The sequence below is a fragment of the Spermophilus citellus genome (genome assembly GCF_964194105.1).
Source record: "Spermophilus citellus genome assembly, chromosome: 17".
Taxonomy (NCBI): domain Eukaryota; kingdom Metazoa; phylum Chordata; class Mammalia; order Rodentia; family Sciuridae; genus Spermophilus; species Spermophilus citellus.
The window spans coordinates 63445278-63471180 of record NC_138199.1 but is presented as its reverse complement, the minus strand read 5'-3'; the positions used below and the strand labels follow the sequence as shown (position 1 = coordinate 63471180).

At 37.2% G+C, this 25903-nt stretch overlaps 1 protein-coding gene across 1 annotated transcript; it reads left to right on the top strand.

Annotated features, from left to right (window-relative positions):
* The first annotated feature begins 76 nt into the window (after nucleotides 1-76).
* Nucleotides 77-25393, top strand: CCDC47 (coiled-coil domain containing 47). The gene is made up of 13 exons (XM_081272172.1): nucleotides 77-709; nucleotides 3954-4222; nucleotides 5007-5114; nucleotides 6462-6636; nucleotides 10161-10282; nucleotides 10502-10567; nucleotides 14855-14956; nucleotides 15153-15263; nucleotides 16540-16625; nucleotides 20415-20473; nucleotides 20769-20878; nucleotides 21105-21272; nucleotides 24845-25393. Exons 2-13 carry the CDS (start codon nucleotides 3959-3961, stop codon nucleotides 24923-24925), a joined length of 1452 nt encoding a protein of 483 aa, XP_081128298.1. The 5' UTR covers nucleotides 77-709; nucleotides 3954-3958; the 3' UTR covers nucleotides 24926-25393.
* Nucleotides 25394-25903: the final 510 nt, after the last annotated feature.

The window sequence follows — 25903 nt, the reverse complement described above, 5'->3', positions numbered from 1 at the left end:
CTACGGCTGCCGGAAGGCTCCGCTACTTCCCGCCCATGAAGTTCCAGAATCCCTCACAGGCTCCTTGGGCACTTAGACGGGAAGCTGCTGCTGGGTGAAGTGTTCATGGCCCGTCAAGAAAGGGGGTCTGGGATGAAGACAGAGTGGCAGTAACAGGGAGTCGCTCAAAAATTCCAAGAGAAAGGAGGTTGGCTGAAAACCACGTATACGTAAAAAAAGTCGATCCCAAATCAGCTCCTTTGCAAATAAGACTTGGGCAACATTTCCTCGCATGCCTGTGACCACATGGTCCTATAGAGCATGGCCACCTTTAGCTTCCGGAGCACCAGTTCAGAGTGACGTCAACCCGACTGGACCCTAATAGAAAATGCCGGCTTCGGCGAAGGCACTTACGGCCCACGGGCGGGGATTATGTAACCTTCCCAGAAGCCCCATCTCGCTCCTTCTGGGCGGTGGAGGGGTAGGTCTGGTGCTATAACTGAGTTTGCGTTACGCCCCCCACGCCCAGCGCAGGCGCGGATAAGCCACACGCATTCTACGTAACGGACGGCAGAGATTACGTGAAAAGAGGGGCGGTGTGACTGAGCTACCTGCTTCTGCCTTGTCTTACTGGCATAGCCGCCAGTAAACCTCGGCGACGATAAAGGTGGTAGCCAGGCTGAGAAGCAAGGCCGCAGGAGCGCCCGGCGGGCTTTAAGCTCGGAAACAGGTAGGTATCGGGCCGTGATGCAGTTAATCGGTGGGGCTGGGTCAGGCCGAGCGGCGACTGAGTTGCGTGGCCTGTAATTCGGTCCTGCTTTTCACCTAACCAGCCCTTCTGCCCTGCCAATGGTGACATGCATCCATCCCCGCGACTTCTCATATCCCCTTTTTTTAAGAATACACACACACACACACACACATACATACATGCATACGTATATATGTTATATTAAATATTAAATCTTTGTTCACTCTTCTGGGTCATTTTCTATTGGTCTTTTGGGGACTGGGGTAATTTTAGTGTGTTTTGGAATCTTCACAAAGCTCTGAGCAAATGCCAACCTAAAGGACAAAGTTAGAGGAAATTTACAACGTGAGGCCGGAAAAATGGAGCATAAACATTGGGATGAATGGATTCTCCATGGTGGAGAGAGACTAAACAAGGGTGGTTTGATAGATGCAACTACTTTCTGTAGTCAGCCTTCTCTGAAAATTGTTAACATAAAAAGGGGTTTTAACCAAACTTTTAAGGAGACAGAGGACTAATGTCAGAGGCCTCTTCTAAAATAACAGCAAAGAATGGTTGCTTTACTTACTCTTTCGTTTTTAAGTCCAGAGTCCGTCACTGAGAGACTACCCAGTGAGTTTATAGATAATAATCAAACCAGACTTGTTAGTGCTTGTGCCCTGCCTTGGTTCAGTGTTCCCTAGCTTCAGGAGTCCTAGAGACTGGGCGACCTGGCACGGAGTTGTGCATTTGAGAAATGGGTTGACAGGTGCAGCAGAGACTTATGAGAGGAAAAGCCAATACACAAATGGCTTGTATAATATTAACCTAAATAACCTTGAAGGAGCCCTGTCACATGCTGAGTTATCTTAAAAATGCTTGTGTGTGTGTATTCTTAAAAGTTCCAAGTTAAAATTCAGTCTAAAATGACCATTCCGTTTTGCAGTCTATTAATCAAGTTGACAGCATCTGTTTGAAAAGGTTTAAGCCTGAGATCTGAAAAGGTGTGCCCTAAAATACTTTTTAATTCTTAAAAAGGTAATTAATAATGAAGGAACAGATACTTGTTGAGTGCCTTCTATGTGGTAGATACTACATGAGATATAAGCCCACCTCTTGGCTATTATGATTTGTTTCCAGATTTTCTTTGGGTGATTTCTCTCTTGAACCCCTCACCAACTCAGCTCAATACTTTCTGGTGATCTGTGCATTCCCATAGTGTGTCTCTTTCAAGCTCAAGTCTGTATCCTGAACTCTTATATTTCCATTTACTTTCTTTTTAAATAAGTACTAGATTGAATTTATTACCTTTTTCCTCATTATTTTTCTCCTTCGTTGTTCTTTATCTCAATGAAGGATGGCTTTGTCCAGCTATTCATTTTTATTTAAACAAAACTTGGAATCACTGCAGATCTTTCTTCCCCATGTTCCCAGCATCTGGTTACTTTATGTTGCCAAATATAATTCTTAGTATCTGTCAAATCAATTTTTATTTTACATTTCTGCCACTGCCAGTTAAATACTGTTTAATTATCTCAGCCACTTCTGAGTTTCCTATGTCAAGTACCCTTCTAAGATTCATGCTGCCTATAAACTATGAAGATTAAGTTGCAAATCTGTATAGTTTTCCTATTTAAAATCCTTTAGTTGTTTCTAGTTATCCAAAGTTCTTGGTGTGTCATATAAAGATCATCATTATCTGGCCACTGCTGTCCTTTTCAGCAAGTTAAGTCTGCAAACCCAATGCACAGCAAACTGAAATGTGTTATTTTAGGCCTTTGTGTCATAGCTGTTCCTTGTCTTCTTTCCCTAATGCAGAAAATATACAAGCATATATCATAGGAAAGTTAGAAAAAGAAAAAGAAAGACAATACCAATAAACATACCATACACACTAACTACTGTTCTATGTAGATACATATACTTTCAAACCTTTTCCTTTATGTCCATTTGCTCCTAAAACAACATGGTTTCTAACTTCTTTGTAACAGATTTTAATGGGCAAAAGTAAGTTTGTTTGGATACATCCATAATTTAATCAAATAGTTTCAAAACTTGTACTGTCCTAAGTAATACTGTGATACATATTCTTTAAGCTAAATACCTGAGCAAATTTATGTCAGGAATTACATTTTACTTATCTTGGCATGATCATATGCTTAGTGGCATGGTAGTATACTTAGTGAAGGTATAGTTGATATAGTAGGATCATTTTATAGAAAACAGTGAAAGCCAGAAGAATTTTTATATTGTTTTGCAGGAATTGGTTGGCCTTTGATGACTATTGAATCCTTATGTAACCAAAGTTGTTTTAGAAAGATGACAGTGGTTTTAAGGAAAGAGAAATAGGGAGTAGGAAAGAATTCAGTTTAGGATAATGCTGTGGTTTCTTAGCAGGTGGTGATAATTTGGATCATGGTGGCTTACAGAATCAAAGAATACATGGGGGTTTGATGACTGATTAAATTTCAAATGCAGAAGAAATGAGAAATTAGATATCTCATTTTTAAAAACAAGACTGGAAAAAATGAGATTGACATTATAAAAACAGGGAAATTCAGATACCTGCTGAGTTTAAGATGACCATAGAGCAGGGGTCAGCAAACAAAGCCTTAGAGGTGGCCTTTGAACTAAGAATGTCTTACATTTTTAAAGAGTTATTTTTAAAGGGTACCCAACAGTGTCTGCTCCACAAAGCCTAAAATAGTTACCAAGTATAGTATGGGGTAGCGGGGGGATTGTTAGAGCATGAAAATGGACATGCCTTTTAGATAGCAGATGATGTAAGTCTCATGTTTAGATAAGAGGGCAGGACTTTTAAAATAAACCTAAATGGTTGGGGTTTTGGGTTTTTTTGTTGTTGTTGTTGGTGGTGGTGGTGGTGGTTTTTTGTTTTGTTTTTGTTTTTGTACTTGTACAGATTGAACCCGGGGCACTCAACCACTGAGTTACATCCTCAGCCTTATTAATTTTTTATTTTGAGACAAGGACTTGTTTAGTTGCTTAGGGCACCACATACAAACAAAGATGTTGTGTCCACCGAATACTAAAAAAAAAAAAAAATTAAAAAATTCTCTCTCTCTCTCTCTCTCTCTCTCTCTCTCTCTCTCTTAAAAAAAAAAGAGAAAAGCAGGAGAGGTTTTTTATTTAAATTTTTATTTTCACTATTTACAAAGTCTGTTATATGTAGAATAGAGTTCATTTTAAGGCTCTTTGTTTTTTGTTTTTTAATCTTATTTTTAAGGTGCAATGAAAGCTTTCTGTGCTTTCTTTGTTGTTGTTTTGGTGTTCGGGAGTGTCTCTGAAGCCAAGTTTGATGATTTTGAGGATGAGGAGGACATAGTAGAGTATGATGATAATGACTTTGCTGAATTTGAAGATGTCCTAGAAGATTCTGTTACCGAATCTCCTCAACGGGTAATAACTACTGAAGACGACGAAGATGAGACCACTGTGGAATTGGAAGGGCAAGATGAAAACCAAGAAGGAGATTTTGAAGATGCAGATACCCAGGTGGGGTTTTCTTTCATTGATTTATTTTCCCCCCAATTTGGAGGATGGGAAATTTTATAACTAGCACTTCTCAAATATTAGAAATAGACACAGATCTAGGGAGACCTTTACTCTCTGGAATCTTCATTTTTCTTCAGTAGATAGAGTTTTCCCTACTGAAAAACAATTAGTGATGTTTCCACCTTTTGCATTAAAAAATATGGTAAGTTGTGTTTTCCTCCTCTATGGCAATCCTGGCTAGGAAGGGGGCTAGAGAATAGATATTGTGTATGGGTAAGGATTGTCATCATTTAGGTTTAGAACTTTGGATTCTAAAGTATGGGGAGTCATCATTTTTGTGTTTTTGGGTTTTTGTCTCAGCTTTATTGAAGTTTAGTGACAAATGAAGATTACGTATATTTAAATTGTACAACATGGTGTTTTGATATGTGTATACATTGTGAAGTGATCATCACAAACTAGTTAACATATTGTCACCTCACATAGTTTTCTTTATTTGTATGTGTAATGAAAATACTTACCATCTGTTCTCATAGCAAATTTTAAGTATATATAATATTCTACTAATTATTACCATGCTATATTGTACATTAAGTCTCCAGAACTTATTTATTTTAGGACTGAAAGTTTGAACACTTTGATATTTTGCTAAAAACATCTAATATCTCTGTTCTGGGCTTTCTGTTAACATGTTCTCTTTTCCTTTACAAACGTTGCCTGCAAAATGAGACACTATTGCTGGTGACATTTGTAGAGAAAAACAGATTGTGCCTCATTTTTGTAGGAGGGAGATACGGAGAATGAACCTTATGATGATGAAGAATTTGAAGGTTATGAAGACAAACCAGATACTACTTCTAGCAAAAATAAAGACCCAATAACAATTGTTGACGTAGGTATACAGGGTTCTGAATTCTAAATTAACCAACAAAACATCTTGATGTCATTAATCCCAGAAATATAATTAGTGACATATGGCTGGTGGTGATGTAATAGTGGAAATTGAGAAATAGCTTAATATCAGTTATTCTTTTTTTTTTAGAATTTTTGATATCTGCATTTATTAATGAGATTGGTCTCCAGTTTTCCCTTTTCATGGCCTCTGTCTCTATTACAGTCTGGATCTTAAGTGTCTCCCAAAGGCTCATGGGTTAAAGACTTGGTCCACAACCCGTGGTGCTGTCAGGAGGTGGTGGGACCTTTAGTAGGTGGGGCCTTGAGGGCGGTAGTTAGGTTACAGGGGGTGTGCCCTTGAAGGAGACAGTGTCTCAGCCCCTCTTTTCTCTCTTTGCTTCCTGGTCACCATGGGGTGAACTGCTGTACTCCACCACATACTCTCTGCCATGATGTTCTGCCTCACCAAAGGCCCAGAAACAATGGAATCAATACAATATGAAACCTCTAAAGCCATGGGTCAAAATAAATCTTCCCCCCTGTGAAGTTGATTTTCTCAGGTGTTTTGTCACAGTGATGGAAAGCTGACTAACCCAGTCAGACTTAACATCAGTTATTCTGATAAACATCTATACCTAGAAATCTATGGTAGTGCACCAGTTAAGCATGCAAAGACCCTGGGCTTGATCCGCAGCAGCACCACCAATCAAAAAAAAAAAAGATCATATCTGGAAAAAGAATGGCTATTTTATTCTAGTTCTCCTAGTTTTATTATTAAGAAATAAATAATGTATAACTAATTAGAATAAATAAAAATAAATAAATAAATAAATCAACAGGCATGGTGGTGCATGCCTGTAATCCCAGTAGCTCTGGAGGCTGAGACTGGAGTATCACAATTTCAAAGCCAGCTTCAGTGACTTAGCAAGGCCCTAGGTAACTCAGTGAGATCCTGTCTCTAAGTAAAATATAAGAAGGGTTCGGGATGTGGCTCAGTGGTTAAGTGTTCCTGGGTTCAAACCCCAGCACACACTAAAAAAGAAATAAATAAACAGGTATACCATACACTGGATATATTTTGGGGTGGGACTCAGAACCAAATTAATACAAAGAATTTGCCAGCTTTTCATCTCATCTGATTCTCTTTAACATTTCCTTAAAGAATCTTTTACAAAACTAAGTTAAAAAAACAAAATAGGCTTATTTCTCCATGTATAATCATATTCAGTGACAGTTATATAAGAGATTTATTTCTACTTATGGGTTTTCTCATTTTTCATACCATTATTAGACTCTTATCATTCAGCCTTATCCAATATTAAATGGAATAATTTTGATTCTTTAGGTACCTGCACACCTCCAGAACAGTTGGGAGAGTTATTATCTAGAAATTTTGATGGTGACTGGTCTGCTCGCCTATATCATGAACTACATTATTGGAAAGAATAAAAACAGTCGCCTAGCACAGGCCTGGTTTAACACTCATAGAGAGCTTTTGGAGAGCAACTTTACCTTAGTGGGTAAGTTAGGCCAATATATGTCCAGCTCCCTGCTTGAAAATAGTCTGGTAAGAAATGTTTATTCCCTTCAGCATAAGCATCTAACTGCTTTCAGTAAATGCTAAAGAGGCTGCATTTTCTTGTCACACTTTTTTTTAATTGGTCCATTATAATTATATGTAATTCTCGAATTCTTTGTTACATATTTGTACATGCACATAATAGAGTAATGTAATTTGTTCAGTTTTGTTCCCTAGTACCTTACCTTCGTGCATTTTTTTCTAAGTATAAGCATCCAGTTGCTTTCATGTACTGCTTGAAGAGGATACATATTTTTTTTAAGTTTAATGTACTGAGTATATTGCATTTATGTAATAATTTCTTTATCTTTTATCAAACAATAGTATAATTGCACTACACATGATGGTGCACCCCTGTAATCCCAGTGGCTCAAGAGGCTGAGGCAGGGGGATCATGAGTTCAAACCTGTCTCCAAATAAAATACAAAATATGGCTGGGAATGTGGCTCAGGGATTGAGTGCCCCTGAGTTCAATCTCTGGTATCCTCCCCATGCCCCAAAAAAGTTGATAAACTTCTGGTTGAAACTATGAAATTTAGACATTATAAGTAACTCGATAAATGCTTTCAATTCACCTTTAGAAATTGGAAGTCCTGCTGGGCACAGTGACACATTTCTGTAATCCCAGCCACTTTTGAGGCTCTGGCAGGGGATCACAAGTTTGAGGCCAGACTGGGTGACTTAATGAAACCTAGGGTCATTTTTAAAAATGGCTAAGAATGTAGCTCAGTGGTAGAGCACTTGCCTAGTATGCTCAAGGACCTAGACTCAATCTCTAGTACTGTACTACCAAAAAAAAAAAAAAAAAAAAAAGGAAGAAAGAGGAGGAAGAAAAGAAGTTGGAAGCCCCTTAAATTTCTCTCCAGTTCAAAGGTACTGAATCTTCTGATGAGATATACACTGAAGTACTTGGAGGAATATCTGTAACTGTGCAGTATAAGAAGTGGGGTAGGGCTGGGATTGTGGCTCAGCGGCAGAGTGCTTGCCTAGCACCTGCAAGGTCCTGGGTTCGATCCTCAGCACCACATATAAATAAATTAATAAATAAAAGGTATTGTGTCCAACTACAACTAAAAATAAATATTAAAAAAAAAAAAGAAATGGGGTGGACTCCCCTCACATGAACCTCTACTTGTTATTTTAACACTTTTTTTGTTGTGTGTGGGGGGTCGCTATATTGGGAATTAATTCCTGGGCTTCACACATGTTAGGAAAGTACTTCTGAGTGACACTCCCAACATTTTTTTATTGTGAGACACGATCTCACTGAGTTGTCCAGGCTGGCCTCAAACTTGCAATCCTTTTTCCTCAGCCTCCCAAGTAGCTAGGATAACAGGTATGCTCCACTGCACCTCGGTATCACTTTATTCCACTTTAATAGTAAAAAGGGGGGCTGGGGTTGTAGCTCAGTGGTAGAGTACTTGCCTAGCACGTGTGAGGCACTGGGTTCCAGCCTTAGCATCACATAAAAGTAAATAAATAGAATATATTGTGTCCATCTACAGCTAAAAAGAATTTTTAAAAATAGTAAATAGGGATCCATCAACTCTATTATTTAGAAGACTATTTATATATTGTGCTAGGTACTTTGCATACATTGTTTCTTATTTACTCTTTGTAACAACACCATCAATTGGGTATAATTTTTGTTTTCCTTAGGAGGTAACTGGAGAGCAGAAATATTAAAACATGGCTGAACTATTAAATTGCCAAAGTCCATGCTCTCTATGATACTTTCACCTCTATGCAGTGGTTTTTCAGAGTATTTTTTGACCAGGAAATTGAAAAATATAAGCAGTTTTTGACTCATTGCCCTCCCTCTTGCTCCATTTTCATGTGGTTACTAGAGTCTGTTGTTTTTCATGGAGACAAAAATTTTAAAAGTGAAAAGGAGCCCCTGTTTCTTCCAGTCTGGATGGCCACATAGCATACAAGTCCCACTGAATGATGAGGAGCCTTCCCACAGCTTTCATGCCTACTACATGTTGGTATCTGAGGGCAAGTGCCATCTGCTCTGTTCTCCATGCATAAATTCACAGAGAAACATGAAAGGATGACGACAGAAAATAGTATTGGAACAGTGGGTAGGAATCAACTTTGTGCAGGAAACTTTGGGAAATTATTTTATTATTATTGTTATTATTATTATAGTTTTATAATTATACATAGTATTTGGGTTCATACTAACAAACTCATAAATGCATTGAGTTCGATTTCAGGTCATGATCATTCCTCCTCCCTTCACCCCTTTTTTTTTTCTTCCTTTACTCTATTAGACTTCTTTCGCTCCTTTGTTTATTTGTATTTGATTGGTTCTTTGGTTCTTTTTACTTATGCATAAAGGTAAAATTCCCTGTGGTATATTTATATTTGCATATATAACATGATTTTTTAAAGAATTCATTCTGCATTACTTCCCCTTAACCATCCCTCTGCTCTGCCCCTCAGTGGGAGATATTTTTACTATAGTCTGTCTAAAGTTGGTACAAAAAAAAAAAAAGGAAAAGTTTGGTGCTTTGGAAAGTGTGAAAGCTAGTGATTTTTTTTTCCTCTGTCAGGAGAGATAACTGAGGTTAATGAAACTTTTAAAGAATATCTAGGATTTGTCAACAGTTATTTTAATAAGGATGGTTGGTTCATCAAGATGACGCAGTAACCCTCAAGAACTAAATTAACTAATGAGTAAAGAAGTATAAGAAATACATCAGGGCTGGGGATGTGGCTCAAGCTGTAGCGCGCTCACCTAGCATGTGTGCGGCCCGGGTTCAGTCCTCAGCACCACATACAAACAAAGATGTTGTGTCTGCCGAGAACTAAAAAATAAAATAAAAATAAATATTAAAAATAAATATTAAAAAATTCTTCCTCTCTTCTCTCTCTCTCACTCTCTCTCTCTTAAAAAAAAAAAAAGAAATACATCAAATCTGGGCTGGGGATGTGGCTCAAGCGGTAGCACGCTCTCCTGGCATGCGTGCAACCCGGGTTCGATCCTCAGCACCACATACCAACAAAGATGTTGTGTCCGCCGAAAACTAAAAAATAAATGTTAAAGATTTATCTCTCTCTCTAAAAAAGAAAAGAAAGAAAGAAAGAAATACATCAAATCTATTAAAGCGTGAAAATGGAACATTAAACAAACTAGAAAAAAATAAGTAGTAGTGGGCTGGGGATGTGGCTCAAGTGGTAGTGTGCTCACCTGGCATGGGTTCGATCCTCAACACCACAAAAAAATAAAAAATAAAGATATTGTGTCCACCTTAACCTAAAAAATAAATATTTAAAAAAATTAGTAGTAGTAAAAGGAACAGTGCCAATCTATATAAATCTCTCTCCAAAAGAGATTCTATAAGATAACAAATTATTGTTACCTTAAAGCTATGATCATGTTGGAGTCAGGATAGAGGAAGGGTGTGATAATTAGGCCCCAAATTTTCAGTGAATCACATTAAGTGGTTTTACCCCTAGGAGATGATGGAACTAACAAAGAAGCTACAAGCACGGGAAAGTTGAACCAGGAGAATGAGCATATCTATAACTTGTGGTGTTCTGGAAGAGTGTGCTGTGAGGGAATGCTTATCCAGCTGAGGGTAAGTAACTTTTGGTCCAATGTATATCATCCCTTTTTTCTAAATGTGGTTCCTAATGTTCTAAATTCAATGTCTCATCTCTTCATGTTTGGTTTAAAATAAGGTTCAACTGGCAAGCATGTTATAGAGGATATTTGATAAAGCAAGTGATTTTCTCTCAAAGTCCTTTTCTTTATAGTAAGTAGAAGTTAAAACTATATTAACTCCTTATTTTTTTAGTTCCTTAAGAGACAAGACTTACTGAATGTCCTGGCACGAATGATGAGGCCAATGAGTGATCAAGTGGTATGTATTATATATGCTGATTACAGATTGAATTTGTTACTTCTTTGACCTTATTCCATTTCTACCTGATTGTTATTGGAATTTCTGGCAACTTGTATCCCTTGCCAAAAAAATTGATCCTTTTCTATTTAAGCAGATCTTCTTTCACTCAGTGTACAACTATCTGGAGGCCTTAATGTGCTTTTTGGAAGGAAGGAGAAATACTCTACCACCACAGAGATCAGCTAAATTAGCCTTGATAGAGGGAAGAAGAATTGTCACAAATAGTTTGCCTTCATATCTACTTCTGCTTCTTATGTATGTCTTTGTTTTTGGCAAAAAGCTGGGTTTCTTCTCAAATTTTTTTTTTTTAGAAGAAACTCTTTTTTTTTTTCTTTTTTTTTTTTTTTAGAGAGAGAATTTTTTTTTTTTAAAGAGAGTGAGAGAGGAAGGGGGGGGAGAGAGAGAGAGAGAGAGAGAGAGAATTTTTAATATTTATTTATTTATTTATTTTAGTTCTCGGCAGACACAACATCTTTGTTGGTATGTGGTGCTGAGGATCGAACCCGGGCCGCACGCATGCCAGGCAAGCGCGCTACCGCTTGAGCCACATCCCCAGCCCCCTTCTCAAATTTTTTTGCTTCAGATAATTAATTTTGGTTGAAGGAGCTCAAACCATGATTTAAGAACTTTATTGTTAGGCATACCTTCTTTCTTTTATTGAATTAACTTGTTAATCTGCCAATGTATCCTTTATTAGAAATGCCACATTCCTCCTTCCTTAATTCTTTCAGTAAATAATTGTGTTGGTTCCTACTGGTACAAGAAACAAAAATATACAGAATAGCTGGGCATGGTGGCACCCACCTGTAATCCTAGCATCTCTGGAGGCTGAGACAGGAGGATTGCAAGTTCAAAGCCAGCCTAGGCAAGGATCTCAAAACGAAAAATAAAAAGGACTGGGGATGTGGCTCCATAGTAGAGCATCCTGGATTCTATCCTTAGTACTGAAAAACAACAATAAACAAAACAAGAAAAGGACAATTTCTTCTTTTATGTGAATTAATAAAATAAGAGATATATAAGTGTATGTCAAAGTACAAAGTAGTGTTAAGTAAGTGTTGTATTAGTTTTATAAATTTAGTACTTTCAAATGTTATTGGATTGAAACTCTTTTTTTTTTTTTTGATGCTGGAGATTGAACCCAGGAGTGCTTAACCACTGAGCCACATCCCCAGCCCTTTTTATATTTTATTTAGAGACAGGGTCTTGCTGAGTTACTTACGTCCCCACTAAGTTGCTGAGGCTGGCTTTCAATTGCAATCCTCCTGCCTCAGCCTCCCAAGCTGCTGGGATTACAGGAATGCACCACCATGCCTCGCCTTGAAACTCATTATTTTAAAGATTTCAATTTTAGTTGTAAATCTACATCTTTTAATTTTTTTGTAATGTCGCCATTGATGACTTAATCCACTAAAGTTTAGAGCCTCATCAGTTAATATTCCTGTCATCTCTTTTCCCACCAAACATTAGTTAAAAATGAAGAAGCTGGGCACAGTAGTCCATGCATGTTATCCCAGCAACTTGGGAGGCTGAGGTAGGAGGATCTCAAGTTCAGAGCCAGCCTCAGCAATTTAGTGAGGCACTAAGCAACTCAGCAAGACTCTGTCTCTAAAATATAAAAAAGGGCTGAGGATATGGCTCAGTGATTAAATGCCCTTATATAAATAAGATGACAAGTAGGGCCATGTTTTGTCATATCAATCCCCACTACTCAAAAAAATAAAAAAAGAAGAAGAAAATTTGCTGTAACCTCCTCAGCCATCTTTTCATAGAAATTATTCTTTAGTGTTTGAATCATGTTCATTTCTTTCCTGGAGTGTACTTACTCTTCTCTTTTTCCTCTGGGCCAGTCATCCTTTTTTCTCTCCTTTCCTCCCTCCTTTTCCCCTACCTCTCAAAGAGAAATTGCCTTAATAAATTCATGATTCTTTTTTTTTTTTTTTTTTTTTTTTTTTTAGTTGTGGATGAACACAATAACTTTATTTTGCTTATTTATTTTTTAAATATTTATTTTATTTCTTAGTTTTAGGTAGACACCATATCTTTATTTTACAGGTATGTGATTCTGAGGATCAAACCCAGTGCCCCATACATGCTAGTCAAGCACTCTACCACTGAGCCACAATCCCAGCCCCGCTTATTTATTTTTTATGTGGTGCTGAGGATCAAACCCAGTGCCTTACATGTACAAGGCAAGTGTTCTACCATTGAGCCATAACCCCCATGATTGAGCCCATTGAGCCCACACCCATGATTCTTTATATTTAGTTTTTTTTTTTTTCTTGTAGGATTCTGTTTAAAGTGTTGACTTTGTATAATTTTCTGTCAATGTTGAAAGAGCAGAAAATTTTTCTTTTACGACTGCTATTTTGCCAGATCTTACCCAATAGTAACATTTCTTTTTTCCATATTATTGGAAAAACTGATAATTATTTGACTCAAACATTTAAAAATATAAATAAGATGACAAGTAGGGCCATGTTTTGTCATATCAGACTCTTTAGGCTTTTAATTTTGGCCCAATGCAAAATATTAATAGTTGTTTACTTGCTTTGGGGGTATTTTCCAACACCAACAGTTCTTTGATTCTCTGGACACCAATTGAGTTCTAACAATTCTATTCAATTCTGATACTATCTGCCTGGAGTTAGCTTAGATCCCACAGGCTGAAGGGTCCAATCCCATAAGACTATTCCTGTTTCAGAGGGAATTGCAGATCCCAGGCCATCCATATTGCCATGTACAGTTCTGACTGATCAAAATATAAACTGGACATTTCTACAACCTCTGGCCAGGTTCGTTAATTTGTTAGATTATCTCACAGAACTCAGGAAAACATTTTACTTACATTTACTGGCTTATTTTTAAGGATATAACTTGGGAATAGCCAAATTAAGAGAGATAAAGGGTGGTACATAGGAGAGGGGTATGCATGGAACATGACCTCTCTGAGCATTTTACTCTTCCAACAAGTTGATGAGTTCACTAACTTGGAAGCCCTCTGTATCTTATTCAGGATTTTTTTTGTTGTTTGTGGTACTAGAGATTGAACCCAGGACCTTGAGCATGTTGGGCAAGTGCTGTTCACTGAGCTAAATCCCCATTCCTGTTCTGGAGTCTTTGTAGAACTCAATTTCCATTTTTCCTTTCTTTCCCAGATATCTTGAATAGGGCTTAATCAAGGGCTTAGCGGGGAAAGAAAGGAAAAATGGAAATTGATGACTAGCCCTATTTCTGATGCCATCTAGGAGCCAACCAAAGTCATTGCATTTCTTTTCTCAATGACAAAAGATACTCCAATCATTCATGCGATTCTAAAGGTTTTAGGAGCTTGGTGCCTGAAACCTGGGACAAAAACCAAATGTATTTCTTATTATAGCACATTTCCAATTAGGATCTTTTTGCATGGGTGGGTACCAGGGATTAAACTCAGGGGCACTCACCAGTGAGCCACAACCCCAGCCCTATTTGTATTTTATTTAGAGACAGGGTCTCACTTGAGTTGATTAGCACCTCACTTTTTGCTGAGGCTGACTTTGAACTCGCGATACTCCTGCTTCAGCCTCCCGAGCCCTTGGGATTTTAGGTGTGTACCACCACACCCAGCTTCAATTAGGATCTTGTTAATCCTGAATTTTGGACTTGAGTATTCCTATATGAATCTGTTAGTATTCTATTGCTGCAGAACAAATTAACACAAATTTGGCAGCTTAAAATAACACCCATTTGTTATCTCACAGTTTGTGAAAATAAGTAGTCCAAGCATGGGTTCTCTGCTTAGGTCTTTGCAGGCTGAAATTAAGGTATCAGCAAGATTAAAGTTTCTTTCTTGGGCACCACTTTCTCAAGATCATTCAGGTTGTTGGCATAATTCAGTTTCTTGTAGTTGTAGATCTCTATTTTCTTTCTACTTACCAACTGGGAACTACTTTCAGCTCCTAGAGGCCACCCTCAGTTCTTTATCACTCATCTTTCTTTTAAGCCCTTTCACTCCTTGATTCTTTTCTGCTCATAGAGTCTCATCCTTTTTAAGGATTTGCATACTTAGTGGATATACCCAAGATAATGTCCCTTTTGGTTAACTCAAAATCAATCAATTAAGGACCTTTTGCCTTATAACAACATAATTATGGGAGTGATGCCACATCATACTTGCAAATCTCACTCAAGGGAGTTCTTAGGGACCATTTAGAAATCTACCTACCATTGAACCCAATAGTAAGCTTTGTTGTTTTGTTTTAAAAGCAAATAAAAGTAACTATGAATGATGAAGACATGGATACCTATGTGTTTGCTGTTGGCACACGGAAAGCTTTGGTGCGACTGCAGAAAGAGATGCAGGATCTGGTACGTCAAGTTTTTCCAACTGAAATATGTATAGAAACTGTGCTTCTTTATTAAATAGATTTTCATTGCACAAGACAATTACCTTACTCAAATGTTGTTAAGCTTTGAAATATGTTAATACAGATGCTTTTTTGAGGGGGAAATCTTTGTGCATAATCAAATGTCCTATCTTATTTCCAAAATTTTCTTCCTCCAGAGTGAGTTTTGTAGTGATAAACCTAAGTCTGGAGCGAAGTATGGACTGCCAGACTCTTTGGCCATCCTTTCGGAGATGGGAGAAGTCACAGAGGGAATGATGGATACAAAGGTAAATGTAAAAAAGACTTATATTTGCCAGACCTGGCATTGAGAAGGCTTTTCCTAAAAGTCACCCTGTGTGAATCCTTAATGTTAATGCATTAATTATGTATTCTTTTCTCACATCAATTCTGAAATACCATATTTAAGCAATAATTCAACTTGTCAGAAGTACTGTTTGATTAGTCAAGAAGTTCTCTGAATGAATAGCAAATTGTTTTTGGGATTGCTAATGACTTTCAGGTTTTTTGAAGAAGGAACACAACTTCAATTCTTTTCACCATGTCATTTGGTCTATAATTTTGAGCTTCAATTAGCATAGGAGAAGAGGGTGTTCAGAGAACCATTTCTTTCTTTTGGTTGTGTTATGGTAACAGTATATCTTACTTACATTAAATTATGGAATAACTCAGGGACAGTTCCAAATGTAAATTCAAGGTGACATGTTCATAAAGAATCCCTTGAGCCAGGCACGGTGGCACATACCTGTTATTCCAGTGGCTCAGGAGGCTGATGCAGGAGGATTTTGAGTTCAAAACCAGCTTCAGCAACTAAGTGAGGCCCTAAGCAACTCATCAAGACCCTGTTTCTAAATAAAATATTTTTAAAAAGGTTGGGGATGTAGCTCCGGGTTAAGTGCCCCTGGGTTCAATCCTTGGTATTAAAAAAAAAAAAAAAAAAAAAGGAATCCTTGAATCTGGGTGTAGTAACAGGCTTGTAATCCCAGCAGGTAGGAAGGCTGAGACAGGAGGATTGCAAATGCAAGGCCAGCCTCAACAATTTGGGGAGGCCCTAAGCAATTTAATGAAACCTTGTCTCAAAATAAAAAGGACTAAGAATGAAGCTCATTATTATTTTAGATTTTCATACTTTCGTTCTTGTTTACAATTTTACTTTGAGACATATTTTCAGCTACTGTATAAGAACAGTATTAATTTCACTTTAGAGAGCTTCCTTATTTAAATTTAATTTTAGGGCTGGGGATGTGGCTCAAGCGGTAGCGTGCTCGCCTGGCATGTGCAGCCCAGGTTCAATCCTCAGCACCACATACAAACAAAGATGTGTGTCCGCCAAAAACTAAAAAATAAATATTAAAATTCTCTCTCTCTCTCTCTCTCTCTCTCTCTCTCTCTCTCTCAAAAATAATAATAATAATAATAAATTTAATTTTAAAACATTTTGGTCTGAGCAACATTCCAGGGGATTGAAGGGTGAAATGTTTATGAAAAAAGGGAAATGCATCAAAATCAACTTTAAAAAAAATAATTTTATTTTCTGTTTTTCAGATGGTTCACTTTCTTACACACTATGCTGACAAGATTGAATCCATTCATTTTTCAGACCAGTTCTCTGGTCCAAAAATTATGCAAGAGTACGTATGAGATAAAACGTTGGTATTGATATTTCTTGCTAGTTCTGTGTTGAAACACCACAAAATGCTTCTCTGAGTTTTCTTACCAAATGAGTGAGAGAAGTTGGTGATGACATCCAAGTTTTCCTTTGCTTTGGTTGTATGCATCACAAGAGGTCATTGAAAAGCCAGGCAAGATAGTGCACACCTTTAATCCCAACAACTGGGTAGGCTGAGGCAGTTGAGAATTGCAAGCTTGAGGCCAGCCTTAGCAATTTAGCTAGACCCTATCTCAAAAAAAAAAAAAAAAAAAAATATATATATATATATATATATATATATATATATATATATATATATAGCTCAGTGATAGAACACTTGCCTAACATGTGTTAGGCCCTGAGATCAAATAATCACCATTTTAGACGTGTTTGTGTGTTGCTAGGGATTGAACCGAACCCAGGGCTTTGTGCCTGCAAGGCAAGCACTCTACCAACTGAGCTATATCCCCAGCCCAAATAATCACCATTTTAAAGAGGACTGGGGATGTAGCTCAGTGGCAAATCCCTGGTACCAGAAAATAGAGAAAGATGTCATTGAAAACCCATGGGAGGGCTGGGGTCATGGCTCAGTGGTAAAGTGTGAGGCACTGGGTTCAATTCTTAGCACCACATATAAATAAATGAACAAAATAAATGTCCATCAGGAACTAAACAAAAAATTAAAAAAAGAAAGAAAGAAAGAAAGAAAAGCCCATGGGAGAGGAGGATGTAGCTCAGTTGGCACAGCACTTGCTTAGCATATACAGGTCTTGGTTTCAGTCCTCAGCAGGACCAAAAACATCAAGAAAGAAAATCTATAGGAGACAAACAAATGAGCCTAGCCTAGCCTACTTTGCATATGTCTGTGTCTATTTGCATCACACACTCAGTAAGGTTGATGAGAATCTTACAGAAATGATTGATACTAAGAAAATGGAAATTCTTGTTTGCTTGTTTTTTTTTTGTACCAGGGATTGAACTTGGGCATTCAACCACTGAGCCACATCCCCAGCCCTATTTGTATTTTATTTAGAAACAGGGTCTCATTGAGTTGCTTAGCATCTCACTATTGCTGAGGCTGGCTTTGAACTAGTGATACTCCTGCCTCAGCCTCCCAAGCCACTGGAATTACAGGTGTGTGCCCTGGTGCCCAGCTTTTGTTTTTGTTTTTGGTGCTGGGGATTGAATTCAGGACCTTGCACATGAGTGCTTTACCACCATGCTGCATCCTGACCCTTTTTCTTTTATTCATTCATCATTCATTGTTTTGGTACTAGGGATTAAACTCAGGGGCATTTTACTACTGAGCTATATCCCCTGTCTTTTTTTTTTTTTTTAATACCTCTATTTTATTTGTTCGAACCCAGTGCCTCACGCATGTTAGGCAAGCTCTCAAGCTCTACCACTGAGCCACAACCCCAGCCCCCCCAGGTTTTTTATTTATTTATTTATATTAAAATATTTATTTTTTTTTAGTTTTCAGCGGACACAACATCTTTGTTTGTATGTGGTGCTGAGGATTGAACCGGGCCGCACACATGGCAGGCGAGCGCGCTACTGCTTGAGCCACATCCCCAGCCCAGTTTTTTTATTTTTTATAAAAAGGCTTTTTTTATTTTTTATTTTTGGGATAGTCTCTTGCTAAGTTGCCAGGGTTGGCTATAAACTTAGGAATCTCTCAAGCCTCCCATTCGCTGAGATTGTAGACATGTAGCACCATGCCTGGTTTTTAATTTTTGAAACAGGGTCTTGCTAAATTGCCCAGGCTGGCCTCCAACTCGAAGTCCTCTTTCCTCATCTTCCCAAGTAGCACCACCACACCCAGCATTTTTTTCTCCAAATTTTATGATATTAATCTGTCTATGATGTTTGACTTTTGTTTGATTACAAATCTATGTAATTGTGTATTTTGTCATTTATAGCCTTTTCTGGCTTCCTTCTTTAAACAGGTGATTATTATATCTTCTCCAAGCATATTATCAGTTATTCCCAATCAGGTTTTTAGCTTTATAGTAATATTGTCCAGTGTACATATTCAGGGCTTGGATTCATTCTTTTTTTTTTTTTTTTTAAAGAGAGAGTGAGAGAGGAGAGAGAGAGAGAGAGAGAGAATTTTTTTTTTAATATTTATTTTTTAGTTCTCGGCGGACACAACATCTTTGTTGGTATGTGGTGCTGAGGATCGAACCCGGGCCGCACGCATGCCAGGCGAGCTTGCTACCGCTTGAGCCACATCCCCAGCCCTTGGATTCATTCTTAAATTCACAGCCTGTCTCAGGAGGGCATCCTTAAGTTTCCTTGTCATGTAGAACTGGTTCCAATCTAAATTTTCAGTTGCACACTACTCTGATGGGCTATGGAATTGAGTACAAGTACAAGACTATCATCCCAGTGACTGGGGGAGGCTGAGGCAGGAGGATTACAAGTTTGAGGCCAGCCTCAGTAATTTAGGAAGACCCTCTCCCAAAAGATCAAAAGGACTGAGGTTGTAGCTCAGTGATAAAATACCACTAAGTTCAATCATCAGTACCAAGTAAATAAATAAAGGTATCTGGGGGCCCTGGGTTTACTCCCTAGCATCTAAACAATAACAACAAAAAACTCATTCTGGATTTTAGTTGTAAGTGGGATTATTCAGATTATATCCCTCCAGATGGTATTGTATCATCCTTGCCTTGCAACACCAGGGACAAAATATCACATTAGAATATTTATCAAGCATTTTGAATTGTAGAAAGGGGGGATGATTGGCAGTCAAAGACTATAAATGAATCTTCAAGGACAGAACTAAATTATATAGTCTTCCCTCCAAATCCACAGGGGATTGATTCCAGGACTCCCCTCAGATACCAAAAATTGAAGGATGCTCAAGTTCCTTACATAAAAATGCCATACTCTTTGCATATAACCTATGCATATCCTCCCATGTACTTTAAACTATAGATTGCTTAATAATACCTATTACAGTGTAAATGCTGTGTAAATAGCTGTTGCTTTGGGAATGATGACAAGAAAAAAAAGTTTGCAAAATACATGTTTATTACAGATGAGATTCTTTTCCCAAATATTTTACAGAACCCGTACATATGGAGGGCCAATTATATGTTATAGTAGATTATCTCTAAATTTCTTCAGAGGCTAACTCAAGTAAGATGCTTTATTGTGGGAAGATAGCCTAGAAGTTGGAAATAAAATATAATTCATCAAAATAAATAAGACAGGCAGGGTGGCACAAACCTGTAATACCAGGTACTTGGGAGGCTGAGGCCAAAGGATCACAAATACCAGGCCACCTTTGACAATTTAGCAAGACCCTGTCTTCATATTATTTAAAAATTTTTTTTTTTTTTTTAAAGACTGGGGATTTAGCAGAGTGGTAGAGTGTCTTTGGGTTCAATCCTCAATACTGAAAAAAAAAAAACCCACAAAACTATGAGTGTCATATAAAATATGGACCTCATACTTAAATGTAGATTAATTTCTGACTCCCCAGATGAGATGGAATATATTCTGCCTGCAGGGGACATCACCACTGGAAGTATTCAAATTGAAAGATAAAGGTCACTTGGGAATGCATTCATCAGATAGCCAAGTAGACCAGATGACCTTAAGTCTCCTTCAGGCCCAGAGATTATATTTGACTTGGGGATGCCAAGGCACTTACTGTGCTGATTATTTGCAGGTATCTGTCTAAATGAATCCGATGACTTGTGAACATGGAAAATGTCTTTCTTATGTTGTGTCTTAAAAGATTTTTCTTTTATGACAGGGAAGGTCAGCCTTTAAAGCTGCCTGACACTAAGAGGACACTATTGTTTACATTTAATGGTAAGTGTTCTGGGTCCTGTCTTGGTTTTCTATAAGATGACCTTAAGGAGATATAGTTCTTTTGCAACTGATAGATGTAAAATTACATTAAAACTAATAACCTCATGCCTGATTTGATTGATTTCTGAGTTTCTTCAAGAAGATCACATTTTATATATTTTAATCATTTTATATATTTTAATTTTCTGCTAGAAAACTTGGAGAAAGGAGTCTATTAACATTAAAAAATTTTTTTTTGGTGGCTCAGGTATTAATGCTGCCATTAACTCAATAGAAAATTGACTTTGTTTTCCAGTGCCTGGATCAGGTAACACTTACCCAAAGGATATGGAGGCTTTGCTACCCTTGATGAACATGGTGATTTATTCTATTGATAAAGCCAAAAAGTTTCGACTCAACAGAGAAGTAAGACCCAAAGCCTTTATTACAAACTGATACCTTTAATTATTGTTTTTTCCCTCTGGGTAGGACTCTAGAGGGAGCAGCTGTCAATGATTTCAGTGATTGAATTTTTGCTAGATGATTTGAAAGTGCCAGATGGAAATAGTTTAATGCAAGAATTCTGAGTGAAATTTTACTTTTGTGGCATAGAGATGGATTTCTTATGAAAGACTTTGTCTTTTGGGGAAAGGGCAAACAAAAAGCAGATAAGAACCGTGCACGAGTAGAAGAGAACTTCTTGAAACTGACACATGTACAGAGACAGGAAGCTGCACAGTCCCGGCGTGAAGAAAAGAAAAGAGCAGAGAAGGAGCGCATCATGAATGAAGAAGATCCTGAGAAACAACGCAGACTGGAGGTAAGACAGACTTACCTTATCACTGGGGCAATACTAAGATTTTTATTATAAGGATTCCTGTTTGTACCACACTGGCTGTTCAGGTAATCCTATATTGGAATGTACACAAGCTAAAAGTTTAGTTTTTTTCATGGTTGTTTTTAAATTTTTTTTAGATGTTGATGGACCTTTATTCATTTATTTATATGAAGTACTGATACTCGAACTCAGTGCTTCACACATGCTGGGCAAGCACTCTACCACTGAGTCACAACCCCAGCCCCAGAAATTGGGATTATTAATAGCACTAAATGAAGTTGCTATATAAAGTTTAAGATTTGATCATAGAATCAGAGAATTCTAATACTTTTGTGTGTATTTTTCAAGTTATTATCTCAAATGTAAGCTTCTTAGGCTCTAGTGTGTTATTTAAATATAAGTATGTTCTGATAATTTTATGAAATAAAATGCCCTAATCCAGCACTAAAACTTATACATCTGGTTAGAAAAAGAAGAGAACAAAGTCCTGGAAATTGTGAATTTAAATGAGAATAATCTTGAAGATTGAAGAAAATCTTTCAGAGCAAAAGGGACATGTTGCCCAAAAAAATGTGAGCGTCTGTGTGCACTGCAGTTGCCAGTGAGGTGTTAACTTGGCAAGGATAACTGAAGTGCCCAGGATATAACTCTGCCTGCATCTCTCTCATTGTGTTTCTTTTTCTTTTTTCTTTTCGGTACTGGGGATCAAACCCAGGGGCGCTTAATCACTGAACCACATTGTCAGCCTTTTAGAATTTTGAGACAGGGTCCCACTAAATTGCTTAGTTTGCTAAGTGCTGAGGCTGGCTTTGAACTTGCAATCCTCCTGCCTTGGCCTCCCAAACCACTGGGATTACAGGCATAAACCACTGTGCCTGGATTTCATCATGCTTCATTTGGTTTGGTTTGGGTTAGCTGATGGGCATTTCCCCCTAAAAATTTAGCTATGTTTATGCAGTCTTCTTTATAAATGAAATGACTCTTCAGTGTATACACATAAAAAATCTATACAGGAATCATTAAGAGGTAACGCCTTTCATTTTTATATGAAAAAGGAAGTTCTGTTCTTTCTAAGATTTGAATCTAAAGTGGGTTAAAGGAAAAAGGAGACCCAGAACTTGAGTTAGATTGTAAGCTTTTTGTGAATGTAAACCATTTGGGTTTTTTTTTTTTTTTTTTAGAACCACTGCTTTATTTTATTTTTCTTTAAATATTTTTATTAGTTGTTGATGAATTTTAAAATTTTACTTATTTATTGGTATGTGGTGCTGAGAATCGAACCCAGTGTCTCACACATGCTAGGCAAGTGCTCTACCACTGAGCCACAACCCCAGCCCTAGAACCACTGCTTTATAATGTCTGGTCTGGAAACCTTATGAGAAGATCCAGTGAACTAAATGGAATAGAAGTCAAGAAAAAAGTTATAATCGATTTCTTTTTCTTTTTTGGGTGGAAGGAGGTACCAGAGATTGAACTCAGGGGCAGTCAACCACTGAGCCACATCCTCAACCCTATTTTGTATTTTATTTAAAGACAGGGTCTCACTGAGTTGCTTAGCGCTTTGCTTTTGCTGAGGCTGGCTTTGAACTCTGGATTCTCCTATCTCAACCTCCCCAGCTGCTAGGATTACAGGTGTGCACCACCCTGCCCAGTTCATAATCAATTTCTGACTTACTTATTCATATGTTTAGCAATACTGGGGATTTAACCCAGGGGTGCTTTTCCAGTAAGCTACGACACCCTTTATAATGTTTTATTTTGAGATAGGGTCTCATTGAGTTGCTGAGGCTAGCCTTGAACTTGGCAAGGATAACCTTCAACATGCTATTCTCCTGCCTCAGCCTCCTAAGTAACTGGATTAAAAGCATGTGCTGGGGCTCAGTGGTAGAGCACTTGCCTAGCATGTGTGAGGCATTGGGTTTGAGTCTTAGCACCACATGTACATAAATAAAATAAAGGTCCATTGACAACTAAAAAAATTTTTAAAAAAAGAAGCATGTGCCCACTGGCCAGTCACAGTGGAGCATACCTGTAATCCCAGCAGCTAGGGAAGCTGAGGCAGGAAGATCGTGAGTTCAAAGCCAGCCTCAGCAACTTAGCAAGGCCCTAAGCAACTCAGTGAGATCCTGTTTCTAAATAAATTATAAAAAAGGGGTAGGGATGTGGCTTGTGTGCTCAATGCTCAGTACCAAAAAAAAGAATGTGCCACTGTGGCCAATTTCTGACTTGAATGGCTCATTCATAGAAATGAGCTAGACCTCCCTGCCACTGGTAGGATGCTTTTTGTTTGTTTTGTTTTCTTATATATTTAATGAGAAAAATATACATAGAAGTCAAAATTACCATATAAAAATAATATAACAATCCCTCAAACACCCCCTATCCCTAAAGGTAATCACTATAAACGCTATTAAAGGTAACACTGTTTATATAGTTTTCCCTTTGTTTATATATCCATTCATATGCTAAGTGTATATATTATCTTTTCTTAAGTAAATCAGCTTATAAATACAAGTCTTTCAAGAAAGTAATATCTTCCCACATATGAGCTTTTTTATTTCTTAAGGAAAAGAGACCTGGGAGATATCTGTATATATGTACATACATGTGAATATATATTTCTTCTAAGATTATTTCAGAAAATAAAAAAATATATAAATATGTAGGTATGCATGTATGCATCTATTTATGAAAATACTTTTAATGGATATTGCTTATAAGAAGTTGTATCTATTTACACTTTTAACATTGTATGAAATCTCTTCACTCACATCTTTTATGAAAAAACATCAGTTGTTTGAAGTTATAAATCTGATAGGAAATGGTTTCTTGCTTTACAATTTTTTAATTATTGAAGGTGAGCATTTTTCACACGTATTGGTCTTGGCATAAAATGTCACTTAAATATATTAACATAAATATGTTTTTAAATCATGATACTATATTCTGGTATCTTGGGAGATGCAGATGTACATGCAGGTATAATACGTAATATGAAAAGTAGGGATGGTTAATGCTGGGGAAGGATTTGATGGTGGTGGAGAGAGAGATTGAGAGTGTGGGAAGAGGATGTTGGGAGAATATCTGACTACTTTATATAATTGTTCAAGAATAATATAGCTTTTGACATATATGCTGTAGCTGTTTGCTACTAGGCTCTCACAGTAGGCAGAGCAGGGGAGGGGGAGTTCTTTCCTCCTTTGTGAACCCAAACTCAGAATGTGTTTCCATTAAAGTGGCATTAATATTGATATTTCAGTTTTTCAACTACTTAGATGATAGGACGCCTATGGATTAATAAACATTCTCACTTACTGCAGTATTGGTAGGTAGTTCTCTATTATTTATGGGGGAACCTAATACAGTCAATAGTTCCCAGACCAGGAATTTACAAATCACTCTTTGAAACAATTTGTTATACTATCAAGAGTTAACTCTCTTCTAGAATGTTATTTGTGCTACAGGCCTAAGTTTTTGCTTTTGCTTTTTTTTTTTTTTTTTTAATGTGCTTAGAACTAAGTTTGGGTTCTTTCTTTCTCTCCTTCCTGTCTTAGGAAGCTGCATTGAGGCGTGAACAGAAGAAATTGGAGAAGAAGCAAATGAAAATGAAACAAATCAAAGTGAAAGCCATGTAAAATCATCCCAGAGATCCGAGTCCTAATTCCACCTATAAACTCTGAGTTCATAGGAAACAAAAAAAAACACCAGTTGTTTTCTCACTTTAAAGTTCAGATACTCTGTGTGCTGAGAAATCCTTATTTCATTATCTATTCTGCTCTTGGTTTGGAGTTTTACAGAGGTTGTAGATACATTGAAAGGGCTCTATTTCAGTAATTTTCTTCCAGATAATCAAATTATTTTGATTATTTTATAAAACAAATGATATATAAAATGTAGTTTTCAAATATTTTTTAAATTATAACAGGAATCATCAGTGCTTTTAATGTTTTAAAGTTTGAAGAATATCATGAAATTTACAGGTAAATAATTAGGTTGTTGCTTTTTGTTTAAACTAAGCAGATGGAGTAGCTATGGAACCTGACTCTAAACCAAGATTCCACAAATAACTACTGGAATTGCACAATAAACATTGCTTGATGTTTTCTTCTGTGTGTACATTGAACTTGTGAAAAAGTAAAATTTAGAACATTATATGTGGTGACGAAATTTCAGGAAACTCAGTACATAATTCAGTATGTTTTGTAGGTAGGAGGTGCTGATGGCAGTATTATAGGAAATCTGTAGGTTAGGATACTGATACGTACATGGAAAATTCTAGAGGTAGGTAGTACATGAGCATGGTTTTCTCCTTACCTGATACTATGAGCTAATGACAATGTGAATGCTGTATTTTCAAAGGTTTTATGTTATTTTCTTGAGTACCAAGTGCATGCAAAATTAATTGCTACATCCAGATCAGATCAGCATTCAGATCATTGGTCTATGTGAAGTCACAAATATTTTTCTTCTTGATTAATGCCACCTATTGGATGTTCATGGAGAAGCTCTGCTGTGTTATGGCTGTGTACCTTTGCTTCTCCCTCTGCTTTCTCTCTTCTACAGTTGGGGCTGGGTATGTCCTTTCAAATAGCCAAAAACATGCATAAATAATA

Bases quoted from the DNA above. Each gene is read 5' to 3' on its own strand.
- CCDC47 (XM_081272172.1), top strand. From the start codon at position 3,959: ATGAAAGCTTTCTGTGCTTTCTTTGTTGTTGTTTTGGTGTTCGGGAGT. The intron at 6,637-10,160 runs GTAAGTTAGGCC...TTTTACCCCTAG, and splicing joins GAGCAACTTTACCTTAGTGG to GAGATGATGGAACTAACAAA. The intron at 21,273-24,844 runs GTAAGACAGACT...TTCCTGTCTTAG, and splicing joins AGAAACAACGCAGACTGGAG to GAAGCTGCATTGAGGCGTGA.